Source organism: Pipistrellus hanaki, assembly GCF_964339955.1.
Source record: "Pipistrellus hanaki genome assembly, chromosome: 9".
NCBI classification, from domain to species: domain Eukaryota; kingdom Metazoa; phylum Chordata; class Mammalia; order Chiroptera; family Vespertilionidae; genus Pipistrellus; species Pipistrellus hanaki.
Genome location: NC_140511.1, coordinates 12,759,287 through 12,773,693, shown reverse-complemented (window position 1 = coordinate 12,773,693; position 14,407 = coordinate 12,759,287). Strand labels below are relative to the sequence as shown.

The 14,407-nt window shown below is 42.2% G+C and overlaps 2 protein-coding genes across 5 annotated transcripts; one reads left to right on the top strand and one right to left on the bottom strand.

Annotated features, from left to right (window-relative positions):
* Positions 1 to 807: 807 nt before the first annotated feature.
* On the bottom strand, positions 808 to 6,891 carry CFAP68 (cilia and flagella associated protein 68). 2 transcript variants are annotated; one of them, XM_084894478.1, is made up of 4 exons: positions 6,500 to 6,891; positions 3,331 to 3,561; positions 2,534 to 2,600; positions 808 to 2,114 (listed from the first exon to the last, which is right to left on the bottom strand). In XM_084894478.1, the coding sequence occupies exons 1-4, from the start codon at positions 6,539 to 6,541 to the stop codon at positions 1,939 to 1,941; spliced, it is 516 nt and encodes a 171-aa protein (XP_084750604.1). In that variant the 5' UTR covers positions 6,542 to 6,891; the 3' UTR covers positions 808 to 1,938. The 2 variants fall into 2 exon arrangements, with proteins under 2 accessions (XP_084750604.1, XP_084750605.1); XM_084894479.1 differs by lacking the exon at positions 6,500 to 6,891 and adding an exon at positions 4,813 to 4,935.
* A 31-nt stretch (positions 6,892 to 6,922) lies between these two features.
* On the top strand, positions 6,923 to 11,321 carry FDXACB1 (ferredoxin-fold anticodon binding domain containing 1). Of its 3 annotated transcripts, XM_084894475.1 has the most exons (5): positions 6,924 to 7,162; positions 7,428 to 7,584; positions 9,069 to 9,272; positions 9,436 to 9,594; positions 9,916 to 11,321. In XM_084894475.1, the coding sequence occupies exons 1-5, from the start codon at positions 6,991 to 6,993 to the stop codon at positions 11,072 to 11,074; spliced, it is 1,851 nt and encodes a 616-aa protein (XP_084750601.1). In that variant the 5' UTR covers positions 6,924 to 6,990; the 3' UTR covers positions 11,075 to 11,321. The 3 variants fall into 3 exon arrangements, with proteins under 3 accessions (XP_084750603.1, XP_084750602.1, XP_084750601.1); XM_084894477.1 differs by lacking the exon at positions 9,069 to 9,272 and having other exon boundaries at positions 6,923 to 7,162; XM_084894476.1 differs by lacking the exon at positions 9,436 to 9,594 and having other exon boundaries at positions 6,923 to 7,162.
* The last annotated feature ends 3,086 nt before the right edge of the window (positions 11,322 to 14,407 follow it).

Here is a 14,407-nt window from a genome sequence, read left to right as displayed (position 1 = left end):
GGAGTCATGAGTAACATTGGGCAATTATCCACAGGTGAGGTGAGGGTGGGGTAATTGCTTCTGCCTGGAGGCTAATTATTATCCTCAGACTCTTAATAGGCCTCAGAAACTCCACAGGGTGGACAAGGGATTTTCCAATAGGGTGGATCAATTGCTTCCCCCCACCCCCAGGCAAAAAACATCTGGATAGCAAAGGTCTGCCTAAGAAAAATGATCTCAGCAGTGTGAAGGAATGACTCAGCACAGAAAACCAGAGTGCTTTCTAATCTCTAATCCCAGAGCCCCCAACCCTGGCTTATGCTTACACAGCTCCAGTCCACCCTGCCCTCCCTCTGCTTGAGCTCAAGGTAAATGGCTGCACTCAAAATTTTGTGTGTTGGGTGGGCCTTTAAGTGGGTGCCTGCATTTCCAGCTATCTCTCCCTGGCAGGCAGCAACCTCCTTGCTTTTCACAGCCAGATGTTATGTGGTTACTCTTCTCAGTTCTCATGCTCTCTACTGGGGGTCCCAGCTTGGGAATTAGATCCCAGAGCTCTCAGTGGTAAACCCCCCCCCTTCCCCCCCCCCCCCCCCCCACAGCTGATATCTCTCTCCGGAATTTCAGCTGCTGTCTATGGGAACCCAACCAGGCCTTACACGCCTCTGCCCTTCCTACCAGTCTCTATAGTCTTTCTATCCTTTGTTATCAGGGTTCTCTCCAGCTAATCTTCAGTTGACTATTCATGATGGTTTTTTGTATTTTAGTTGTAATTCCAGTTTTGTCCTGGGAATGTGTCAGTTTAGCATTCACTTACTCCACTGCCATTTTTAAAAAACATATTTTATTGATTTTTCACAGAGGAAGGGAGAGGGATAGAAAGTCAAACATCGATGAGAGAGAAGCATCAATCAGTTGCCTCCTGCACACCCCCCACTGAGGATGTTCCTGCAATCAAGGTACATGCCCTTGACCAGAATTGAACCTGGGACCCTTCAGTCCACAGGCCGACACTCTATCCACTTAGCCATTTTTAATCTCAGGGCTCCACTGCCATTTTTAATCTCAATCTAGCCATTTTAAAATTAAGACTGTTGCCTCCCTGTGGTCATTAACCATAAACTAATCTCAACTTTTTATCAATCTTATTAATTTCCCACTTTGAAAGACTCACCTTAAACCAATTAAATCCTTATCCCAATTCCTTAAGATATAACTTACCCAAATATTTGCCTTTTGAGTTATTATCAAGACTATGTCAAGCTGATGTTCTTCCTTGCTATAGCTTTAATAATTCAGCTTTGTTTGATCAACAGGTTTCTTTGGTGATCTTTGTGAGGAGTAAAACATTGATAGTCATATCTTTTTAAATATAAATGTAAATATTTATAGATAAGATGATATAATTTCTGAGATCTGCTCCAAAATTAATATTTTCAAATCAGAAAGTAGATAGGGGTAGGAAAACTTATAAATTTTTGAAGATGGGAGTTCATTATAATATTCTGTCAGCTTTTGTATGTTTTAAATTCTTTATGATAATAAAATAAGTTCTTTTTCTTCTTCTAGTCCTTAAGAGGAATGTTCATGAAGATCACATTAAAGTTACACTATCTGACCATGACTATCAGACTCATACCTGAGAGCATCCAGGCAAATGTAGCTTAAGTTATACTGAATTTTGCTCCTGATGGAAGGCAGTAAAGAGAAGACTGGTTATAGATTTGAGAGAAATAATTATTTTTTACTGCCTTCTTACAACACCCCTAATTATATAACTAATAGATATAACCAACTCAAATTATACATTTAAATATTGGTTAAAGGTGGTAGATAACATTTCCTGTGTTTTATTTATTCAGCGAGTGAAACTGTGCTATAGTCTTCTGACTTCTTAGTTGTGCTTAAAATGTGCTCCCTCCTGTATTCTGTTCTGGAAAAACGAAGCTTCTTATAATTTTGTTAGAGCCTCTCACCCTGAAATGGGCAGTTATTATTATTACATACACACACAGAGTGATGCTCAATTTGAGGTTTTGAATAGCTATTCATATAAGTTGACTTTTCTGTGCATTTGTATCGAGGTGGATCCAGCTCAGGTTGATGTCCTGGGAACCAGTGAGGCTCTCGCTTAAATCCTGAGTGAGGAGAAAAGAGAAGACAAGTGGAATCAGTCAATAGTAAGGAGTCTTAATAACCAATTTCATTATTACTTCTGAGGGAATAGAGAGTGAGTCCTGTAGAATTCAGAAGAGAGAGAAGTCATTCACTCACTCATTCATTTTTTTTCATTTTATTTTATTTTTTATTAAATTATTATCTGTGTACATATTTTACCATTGCCTCCCCCCCATGCATACCCTCTCCCCGCAGAGTTTTGTGTCCATTGGTTGTACTTATATGCATGTATACAAGTCCTTCAGTTGATCTCTTATCTCCCCCAGACATTCATTCATTTATTCACTCATTCAGTTAACTTTTATTTGAGTTCCTTTTATGTTCCATGCCTTGAATTAGATCCTGAGAATTTAAGAATTAAAAAGAATAGTCCACCTACTATGGGCTGAAAGTGGTCTTTTGTTATTGTAGCTTGTATCATATGTTGTTTCAAAGTAGTGTCCAAACTGGAAAGAAAAAGTAATAGATTAAAAATATAGGAGTCTAGCCGAAACCGGTTTGGCTCAGTGGTAGAGTGTCGGTCTGTGGACTGAAAGGTCCCAGGTTCGATTCCAGTCAAGGGCATGTACGTTGGTTGCGGGCATATCCCCAGTAGGGGGTGTGCAAGAGGCAGCTGGTCGATGTTTCTCTCTCATGGATGTTTCTAGCTCTCTATCTCTCTCCCTTCCTCTCTGTAAAAAAATTAATAAAATATATTAAAAAAATATATAGGAGTCTACATCCAATATTTGGAAATAAAGGACACAGTAACATGAATTCCAATATGTTCTTTCATATTTTAGATTAACTAGAGAGGTCTATATATTATTAGAGGTCTATAATATTACTCTATATCCTACTAACTTTCATAGCCATTTTGTTTGCCTAAGAGACCTAAAAGTCAAGGACCAGGGGAAAAGCTAGCCTAAGTCAGAAGACATTGTATATTTCTTTAGATGAGTAAAATTCAAACAAGAAGTAAGAGAAAGAGTACCCATATTTTTATTACCTTACAATAATATAAGATTCAACTTGATAGTAAAGTGGGATAGGTATTCCAGCTAAGAACAGCTTCCCTCCCCCAACCACTTCACTTAAAAGAAGTATGAGAGATTTCAGCATTAGACGTTATCAGAGTCTTGCCTTTCAAATGGCTACTATTTCTTTTGCTAAGAGAAGGAAACAAAGTTACATTACCTGGGAAGGCAAGGGTTTGGGCTGTATTATATTCCTTAGATCATATCTTTCCTGGTTCCAGTTGCCTATCAGGGTACGATTTGAATAGGTATTCTCATTAGTGGTGCATCTCCATCCATACTGGGAAAACTTGGATAAATCATTCCAATCTGTCCACACTTCAGCATGGCCATCTGCATTAATGAGGCTGCCATAGTGCGGGTTTGTAAGGAAACAGGAGAGGAACTCTCTCTGGGAAAAGATGAGAAAAGAAAAGCTTCTTATAAAAACCAGAGCGCAGAAAAGGCCTCCCCTTTTCACCCTTGGCCAAACATAACCTAGGCACACCTCACTAAGAGTCTAGGCTTTCCTTCCAATTTGACTGCTGTCATTCTGTTTCCTTTTCTCCAGGTCCACAAGTCCTTTGACCTATCCTCTCAATCAGCAGTAATGAATGACTATATAGATTAAATGCTCCCCTCAAAAACACAGAAAAACTTTAGTAACCCCAATACTATATACTAGCTAAATGTTCAGGTAATTTTAAGATGTTGGAATTTAAGAACCAGGAGTATTTCCCTGGCCTGTGTGGCTCAGTTGGTTGGAGCATCGTACACCAAATGATGGTGGGTTCGAGTCCCAGTCAGGGGACATACCCAGGTTGTGTAGTGGGTCACCACCAGTAGGGGTGTATGCAGGAGGCAACTTATCAATGTTTCTCTCTTTCATTGATGTTTCTTTCTTTCTCTCTCTCTCTCTCTCTCTCTCTCTCTCTCTCTCTCTCTCTCTCTTTCTCTCTCTCTCCCTGTCTCTAAAAAAATAAAGGTTTTGTCATAGTCAAAGAGAATAGGGAAAAGTGAGAACTGGAAAACTAGACAACACAGTAAATGATCAATAAATGATAGTTTCCTTCCTTCTAGGACCAATTCAAATGCAATTATTCCATATGCCTTCTCTTGTTAACTTATTTGTCTCACAATGTACTTGATGTTCATATCTTTCTATATTTATAACTTCTACCATGTGTTAAAGAGTTTTAAAAAATATATTTTTTTATTGATTTCAGAGAGGAAGGAAGAAGGAGAGAGAGATAGAAACATCAATGATGAGAGAGAAGCATTAATTGGCTGCCTACTTCATGCTCCCCTCTGAGGATCAATACCACAATCAGGACATATGCCCTGACAGGGAATGGAACCATGACCTCCTGATTCATAGGTTGATGCTCAACCACTGAGCACACAGGCAGGGCTCAAGAGTTCTTTAAGTAAACTTTCAATACCCTATACTGGACTGTAAATCCCTAAAAAGAGGATTTGTGTCTTATTCATTATCACACGCTCTTCTTCTGCCTGACCTCTCAATCAACAGTTCTTTGAACATACCAGATGACCAATATCTGAATTTCAAGTTGTAAGAAATCAAAAGAAGCCTACCCATTTTTATTTTTGGCAAAAAGAAAAAATGAGAGTCTGGTTCCTTGGCTTAGGAACAAGACATTACCTTCCAAAAAGAAAAGTAATCTGATCCCGAGGAGCTTGTGTTTGTAGATTCTCTAGGAAAGTGACAGAGAATCTTATTCTTCTGGTCCATGTTCTTTAAAAGAAGAGATGTCACCAAACCTGGCCCTCCCAGTCCTTAAGCAGAGAAAGAATGTAGATCACTCGATCACCATGACCAGGTGACCACTCACCCACCTTTCCACAGGTAGGGACAAAGCCAATACTGTCCTCTCACTTGATGTGCCTTTGCAAAGACAGGTGCATGCACTGATGTCAACAAACAGCATAATGACTAAAGCGTAGCTGGTACCACAATGTTCAATAGGCTTAGTGTTCAGGCTGCAGACCAAGGTGATACTGTCCTGGGGCAGTAAGACACATATCATCATCCACTCAGTTTTCCACTCCTGGAACCCTGGGCTTATCTTTGACACCAATTTCTCTTTCAATCCCTTACATCACCCAATTATGAGGTCTTGTTGACTTTTTAAAAATATATATATTTTGAGTTTTTACGGAGAGGGAGAGGGATAGAAAGCTAGAAACATCAATGAGAAAGAATCATCGATCAGCTGCCTCTTACATACCCGCCACTGGGGATGTGCTCGCAACCAAGGCACATGCCCTTGACCGGAATTGAATCCGGGATCTTTGTCCGCAGGCTGACACTCTATCCACTGAGCCAAACCGGTTTCGGCCTTGTTGACTTTTTATTTAGCCCACTAACCTCAATCTCCACTGCCAAGTTACAACTCAGATCTCCCTATCAGCCCTGGACTCTGACTGCAAAAGCCTCCCATTTGACTTCCATGCCATCAATCTAGTTCTCCAATCCTAGTTTTGTTAATCCTCACCCGAGGATATTTTCCCATTGATTTTTAGAGAGAGTGGAAGAGAGGGAAAAACAGAAACATTAATGTGGGAGAAACACATCGATTGGTTGCCTCCTGAATGAGTGGCAACCAGGGCCCAGTCCTGGGAGCAACCTGCAACCGATGTATGTGCCCTTGTCCGGATTCGAACCGGGACCCTTCAGTCTGCAGGCTGATGCCCTATCCACTGAGCCAAACCAGCTAGGGCTTTCCAATCCTTCTTCACACACAAAAAAGCAGGACTTTCAAAAATAAAAATTTAATTGTGTCTTCTTCCTATTTAAAATGTTTTGATGTCTGGCCACTGTTTCAGAATAAGGTTCAGGCTATTAAAATGGCTTATAAAGTTTTGTATGACCTGGCCCCTGCTTAATTTTTCAGTGTCATCTATTGTCTACTGTCCCTCCTACTACATTTTCAGCCAAACTCAACTATTCTGCTTCTCCATCATGCTCTTTCATATATTGTTCCTTCTGCCTCTTCACTCCTCTTGACTCAGGTAAAGTGTACTTTCCCCCCTTAGCTTTCAACTCGTTTCAATGCCGGGGGATCTTTCACTCCGCCCCTCCCCCTCCCCCCCAACCCCCCAATGTCAAGGTTTCCCTCCTGTGTGCTCCCACAGCATCCTGAATTACTCCACTCACAGCTAAATCAGAATTGCCTCTTTTGCTGAGCGTCCTTCTACCAGACTACAAGCTCAGTGAAAACCAGAGGCCACATCCTGCTCATCCATATTCGCATCCATCTAGCCGTCCTCACAGTGGCACCCAACAGGCACTCATTGTTTCTTGAATGAAAGGCAGGAGATGGAAGCACCTGGACGCATTCCGAGCAGTAGAGACAATGGCCAGCAGCCATTTCTGATGAGACGGAAGACTTCTAAAATCCTCAGTGGCAGGAACGAGCCCAACACAGCCTATCTTAACCTCTCTCGTCGGCCCGCCCCGCTTCCTTCACTCCGAACTCGCCTCACCCGCGGCCTCTCCCGCCGCGCTACCCAGTGCTTGTGACCTCATGCTCGGGTGACGGAGTCGCGCAGGGCCACCCTCGGGCTCGGAGGATTTTATTTCGGACTCTCGAGGGGGTGGGCGGAGTATGGGGGACAGCGCGGTCGGCGTCTCCCTTTGGCACTCGTGGTTATTTCCATGCCCGGGTGTGGCTGTACTAGTTTGTCGAAGCCCTGCAAGCGCTGTGGCGCGTCATCAATCAGCGACGGGCGAGGCGCCGGCAGCGGGAGACCCGCGGCGGAAGTGACGTAACACGCGCGCCTCCGGGAGAGGACGCCCGCGGGAGAGCAGGAGGAGGCCATGGCCCCTAGGCGCCTCCTCTTGGTTGGGGAGGGGAACTTCTCCTTCGCCGCCGCTGTGAGTGAGACCCTGGACCCGAGCACTAGCCTCACGGCCACCTGCCTGCAGCGCCCCGCCGACTTAGCGGGGGACCCGGCGGCCCGGGAGAACCTGCGGCGCCTGCGCGAGCGAGGTAGCGAGGCCCCGCCCAGCGCAGCCCCTCCCAGCGCAGCCCCGCCCATCGCAGCCCCGCCCATCGCAGCCCCGCCCAGCGGCGGCGCGGCCGAAGGGGTGGGAACGTCTGCATTGAAGAGAGAATTGCTCAGGAAAGTCCAGTGGACGTTTACGGAAATCCCGCTCTGTGCCTAGACCGGGGTTGTTTCGCGCGGTTCAGGTTAGGGAAGGGTTTTCTGTGCCTCCAGGTCTTAATAAAGCCTCCTGTCTGTATTTCGTGCCAGGTACAAGGATACATTTTGGTGTGGACTGCACCCAACTGGCAGATGCCTTTGAACCGCACGACAGGGAGTTTGACCGAATTTGTTTTAACTTCCCGCACTGTGGACGCAAAGCTGGAGTAGCGAGGAACAGGGAACTGCTTGCCAAGTTCTTCCGGAGGTGAGGAAAGGATAGCGCTCACAAGGAAAGCACTGGAACATTTTAGTTTGGGAAGTTAGGCTCACGTGTGTAAATTATTATGCTAGGTTTAGAGAGACTATAAAGCTCCATAAGAATACACAGTCCCGTTGGAAAGGCAGACATATAACCTTGAAGGCTAAATCAAAGTACAAATACTGTGCCCTTGGGCGTCTAATGGGCTGGTCACCTATTTTTGGTTATGCAAAATAATGATAACCAGTGTAGTCTAAAGGTGAGGAGCATGGATTTAGGAGCCAAACTGCCTGGATTCAAATCCACGCCCACCACTTAATACCCTGTTTCCCCGAAAATAAGACAGTGTCTTATATTAATTTTTGCTCCCAAAGATGCGCTAGATCTTATTTTCAGGGGATGTCTTATTTTTCCATGCGCTAGGTCTCATTTTCGGAGGATGTCTTATTTTCGGGGAAACATGGTAGTTGAATGATTTTAGGTAAGCTTACTTAATCCTTTTTTGCTTCCTCATCTATAAACTGAAGATATTAATATTTCTAGATAGCTTCATAACATTATTGGGACTTTACCATAGTGCTTTACACCAGCAATTTTCAGCCAGTGTCTGCAGGCGGGCACACTAGTATACCAAAACATGTGGCACAATTGCAGGTCTCTGGGTCACAGCTGTTAACAAACTTCACAGAGGCAATATTTCAAGTAAGTATCTGAAGTGTAGAACTTTAATAGGGAGGAGGGGAGCGAAAAGAACAACTTTCTCCACGGAACTGTGACAGAGCTACAAGAATTTTAATAACATGCAGTACCTGATTGTTTAGTCAGGGGCACTGACCTCTTTTTCCCTTAGATTGTCAAATAAGAAAATGACAACAACCAAAACAATAGTAGCCGTCCAGTGTGAATGAATCAAAGTTGTACCTATTTTTTTTGTGTCAGATCAGCAAAAAATAAACTTTTTGATGTGCTGCAGAATTTTAGTTTATGTGCGCCATCAGATGAAACAGTTTGAACATCGCTGCTTTACACTGTTTACCAAAGCCTGTGGCATAATTGGAGGTCTCTTTGGGTCATGGTTGTCAACAAATTTTTCACAGAGGCAGTATTTTAAGTATTTGAAGTATAGAATTTTAATAGGCAGGAGGGAGTGAAAAGAACAACTTTCTCCACCAGGAAGAACAGCCTGATCAGTGAATCCTGTATAGGAACCTTAAAGACATTGATTTTCTATAACATGTAGGTGAACAATGCAAATACCAAGCTGGTAGCACTGTGGTCAGGCACCAGTACTATGAGTTGAACATTGAATTTACATTCTAATTTACTTCCAGCTATTTTCTTTGCATGTTTGAAGTCTAATGGACCTTTGCCAGTGGGTGTGACTAGATTTTAATTATTTCACAGCCAAACCGTGTATATATAACTAACTCCTGTGGTAATTGCTACTTGATAAATGGCCGGTATTCTCTCCCTTCCCTCACCCCCATTAGCTGTGCAGATGTTCTTGCAGAGGAAGGAGAAATCCATGTGGCATTGTGTAGGGGACAAGGTGGGACTCCTGCTGATAATCCCACAAGAGAATGGCACAACAGTTGGCAAGTGGTTGCCATGGCAGCTCTAGGCGGATTCATTTTAAGTGATGTGCATCCCTTCAGCTGTGAGGCTGTGCCAGGATACAAGTGCACTGGATATAGGTAAGTAATAACAGAGGTCTAAGACTTTTCAGCTCTCTCACTAATTATTAATTTAAAAAAAACCTCAAAGGTAAACTTTTTTCTTGCCAATTTCCTGATTCAGTCTCAAACACTTACTTTCCTTAACAATATCAGATTTCATACTTGGTATCTATTTTGCCAGGAGTCAAGATAAGTCATTTCATGTAGAAGGTGCTTTGAACCATATCTTCACCTGGAGCTTACCCTTTAAAGGTTCGCAACCGAGAATCTTCAGGGTCAAACTGGGTGACCAGTGGTTTTCTTTTCCAGAACCAGAAGCGCTTGTAGGAAAGTTGAACAGGTAACTGGTATTTTATCAGAAATTACTTCTTTCTGTAACTGCATCCTGATTGGCTTGATGGCAGCCATATATTGGATGGATACTACATATACTGTTAATGATGTTGGTGCTCTGAATACTTGTCAGTCTAGCAGACATAAATCTCTTTAGAACTAAAAATTGTATGGACAGTGGTTGTCAGAGTTCTGAAACACATGATAACTCTGTTTATCTTAAGGATAATTCTTTTCTATTTAGCTATTTGCACTTTATATTCTAACTACATTATAATTATTTACTATTTTAAGTTTAAAAGGTTATTTTGTGTTTGTGCTTACACAGGGGTTTCCTAGAAGCATCATCCTGTCATCCGATCAAAACCATAAATGAGAAACTGATTTCTGAACTGGGCAAAGCTTTCCCTCTAAAAAGGCTGAAGTGTTCTTTCCCTTTGCTGCCACCTAGAGAAGCCAGTGTTCTCACTTCCTGGAACTGTGACATTCTGTCGACTGTCTTTTGGATTCATCTCCTCGAGGATAACTCAAATTCTGAGTCCCTGACTGGTGGGACAACAGAAGACATGGAGGACTTTCTAGTGTCCCTTTCCGAACTTAGCTTTCCTAAGGAAGAAGCTCCTGAAGGAATCTATGCCCAAGCCAAGACCTGGCTTAGACCTTCTCTCCTAGTTCATGTTCAGGCTGTCATCCAAGCACCAGACTTCCTCCCAGGATCTTTGTACATCCTCAGTGGACCTGTCTTTCAGAAGTGCCACATCTTACCTTTCACAATGCCAGCATTTCACGAGACTTTATTTATTCTTGGGTTCAATAAAAATCTGAAGGATGACCATCTTCAGTCACTACTGAGCCACCTGAAGGGCATTCTAGATAACCTTCTGACTCAGACATTGCTAGAGGGTTCTAAACTGAGCAATTCAGTAGAATTTGTCCTTCAACCAAATGGGAAAGATTATATGATTAGTGTGAAGTCTCATAATTTTGGCCCAGATTGTGCCAACGACCTAAGTATTGGATCTATTACCACATCTATTCCAAGCATTATACATGAAGAACTGTGTTTTGTGTTTGTATCTGTGAACTTGGACCTATTAGCCATGCTTGTCTGGGGTATCTCTGACTGGAGGATGTTGTGGACCTTTGATAAACGTTTTCTGAAGAATTTTGTCTCAGAGAAAATAGAACCCTTTAAAAGTTATTCCCTATATCCTCCAAGATATGTGCATGATATTAGTTTTTGGTTAGATGAGAAAAAAGGATTTGATGAACTAGAGTTTCACACTGTGGCCCGAGCAGTGTCCCAAGACACTGTCGTATCCATACAGTTTCTTAGTCGTTTTCAGCATCCCAAGACTAAACAGGTCAGTCTCTGCTATAGAATGACCTACCAGACCTGTGACAAAGCCCTTACCCAGCAGCAGGTAGCATCAATGCAATCCCAGTTTAGGAAAGAGATTCAACGACTACATGTGACACCTCGGTAGTTTAGTAAATTCATTTCTGCAGCATGATCCTTATGAGTATGAGATGAAAAAACCCATTTGTAGCTGGGAGTCCTCTCTGGACTTTTTTTGTAAAATCTTATTACCTTGTGACTGTTGACTCTAAAGATACCTTGTGATTCGATCACTTAAACTTATAGACTGTAATGTGATTGGAGACCTTGAGTTGTGCAGTATTTTGATCCTGAGTAATGACTAGGAAAATTAACAAATAAAACATCATCAAGTACTTTAGATGCTCTATTGCTAAAGAGGAAATAGAACTTGAATGTCTCATCATATATATATATGATATATATAAACTAGAGGCCCTTGCACTGGTGGGGTCCCTCGGCCTGTGCTGTATTGCAATCCAGGACCCTTAGGGATGTCAGACTGCCGTTTTGGACTGATCCCCACAGGCCAGGCCAAGGGACCCCATTGTTGCACGAATCCTTACACCGGGCCTCTAGTATGCATATAAGATCTTTGGTTAATCTCTTCCCACCCTCCCTCTTCTCCCTCCTGCTGAGATTCATCAGTCTGTTCCATGTTTCCATGCCTATGCGTTGAGCATATGCCCCCTGGTGGTCAATGTGCTTGAACAAACAATCACTTAAGTCTGTGGTTGGCAAACTGCTCGCAAGCCACATGCGGCTCTTTGGCCCCTTCATTGTGGCTTTTCCACAAACTACCATGGCCTGGGCGAGTCTATTTTGAAGAAGTGGCATTAGAAGAAGTTTAAATTTAAAAAATTTGGCTCTGAAAAGAAATTTCATTCCTTGTACTGTTGATATCTGGCTTTGTTGACTAATGAGTTTGCTGACCACTGGCTTAGGTTTTTATATATATATATATATAGATATGTATATTTTCCACATTGTCAATTCCTCTTCCTTTAACTCTATTGTATCATCTCACTAAATCTATGTACAGAGTGCTTTTTAGTCAGACCAACATTTATTAACTTGGGTAGGTTGGAAGTGCTCCATTGGTACCATTATCATAGACCTTCCTCTCCTAGTTCATGTGCAGGCTGTCATCCAAGCACATGAAATATAAATTTGGAAGGCATCTCATTATCATCATCATCTTTAATCAGTGGTTGAATTACTGTTAAAGTCATGGAACTGATAGCTATCAGATTTAGAGTTCATATTTGGATCTGAATCTACAGCCTAAGTTCTTTCTGCCATTTTGTTACTTTACTTCCTTTTCCCTGGTCTTTAGCAGTAGTCTCTCAACTGTAGTTAACTCTGAAGTTGTCCCCCCTCCTAGATGTGGGGGCCTTCTGTTGTAAGCATCTCTAAAGGACATTGATTGGCTCAGCCCAGGACTCTGAAGAATGTGAATTAATATATGTTCCTATTAATAGGTTCCACTAATTGAATTATATTGTGAATTTTATGAAGGAAATAACTGCTATTTATTCTTGCATTTGGAGAAGAGCATATATAGGAAGGCAAGAATAGAAGCAAAGAAACAAATTTGGAGGTTATGATAATGCAAACAAGAGATAATGGTGACCTGGACCAGGGTGTAAAGTTGTTGGATAGGGCAATATTAGAAGGACTTGCTGATGAATTAAATATATAAGTGTGTGGGTAGAAGGTGTGGAGTTAAGAGAAATCAACTAGGTTTTTGATTTGAGCAACTGGAAAAACTGTCATTAATAAGAAAACTAATCAGGTACTGGAGTAAGTTTGAGGAGTGAAGAATTAAGAAATACCTTAAGGACACATGTATTGCTTAGCTCTCCACATCCTATATAATAAAAGGGTAATATGCAAATTGACCCTACCGGCAGAACTGGGAATGACTGGTTGCTATGATGTGCACTGACCACCAGGGGGCAGACACTCAATGCAGGAGCTGCCCCTTGGTGGGCAATGTGCTTCCACAGGGGAGTGTCTCTCAGCCAGAAGCTGGCTTGTGGCTGGTCAGCACAGTGGCAGTGGCAGGAGCCTCTCCTGCTTCCACAGCAGCACTACAGATGTCCGACCAACAGCTTAGTCGTTAGTATGTGGGCCAGGCTGAGGGACCCCTCCAAATGCATGGGTCTTTGTGCACTGAGCCTCTACTGAGACATTGGTTGCTAGACAGGTTTAACATTCACCTGCTCTAAGCTTTTTTTTTTTTTTTTACAGAAAGTCTCTTGTACTTCGTTGAAGTTATATTTTCTTGAGAGTAAAAGTATATTTAAGACATTTTCATAAACATCAACCTAAGGAATGATAAAAACACTTTTTAAAAAAAATTCTAATGATGGTTATTTCAGAATGGATAAAAGATTTGTGAAAGTTATAAAAAGGTTTGGTCAGTGAGTCAGGACATGATCACACCTGATGTATGAAGGGACCCCTGCTCTCCTAGCTCTGACTCTATCTTGTTGCTTAGGTCCTTAGGTTGGGCCTAGACTTTTTTTATTTCCATCGCTCATTCACAGTCCTTGATACTATCATTGGAAGCCTCCACAGATCTTCCTACTTGGTATCTAGGAACTTTTCCCCCCTTTTCTAGCTTTTTAAAAAGTCATACACTTGCTTCAAACAATAAAAAATAAAATAAAATCTTACAGAAAAAAAAGTTATACACTGCTAAAGAAACCAAGTTGGGAATGATCCCATAATACAGGGAAATAACAAAGCAGACCAGGAGGCCAAGGCAGCTGCTCAGAGGAAGCTCCATCTCCCGACTCTTAGCGATACCTCATATAGCATCCAAATACACTCCAGAGGAACTTCAGTCCCTATTAGCCCTTGGAGTCACTCGGGAAGATCCATGGTTAAATTTTCAGGGAAGCCCTAGCACGTTTGGCTCAGTGGATAGAGCATCAGTCCTGTGGACTAAAGGGTCCCAGGTTCAGTTCTGGTCAAGGGCATATGACCAGGTTGCTGGCTCATCCCCAGTGTGGGGTGTGCAGGAGGCAGCCAATCAATGGTTCTCTCTCATCCTTGATGTTTCTATCTCTCTCCCTCTTCCTTCCTCTCTGAAATCAATAAAAATATATTTTAAAAAATTTTTTTTCAGGGCAAATATATCCTTCCCCAGGGGCAGGCCCACAATATCTTGTGAGCTATTCATAATTTCCTACACCTACATAGAGGATACACTATGTTGTAACTGCTTTTACAACTAAAACCCTCATTACATGTCCTAGCCTAGCCCTCTACTGCAAGATATCACCAAAACCTGTTCTACTTGGTAATCAGTATTTTCCCAAGGACAGCTGTCAGAGGCTTAACCACTGCTCTACAATATTTTGAAATCTTGTCTCAGGAACTACAAGAAAGCCCAGATGACACTGTGAAAAGCTTTGTTCAAAGTCAGGATCAG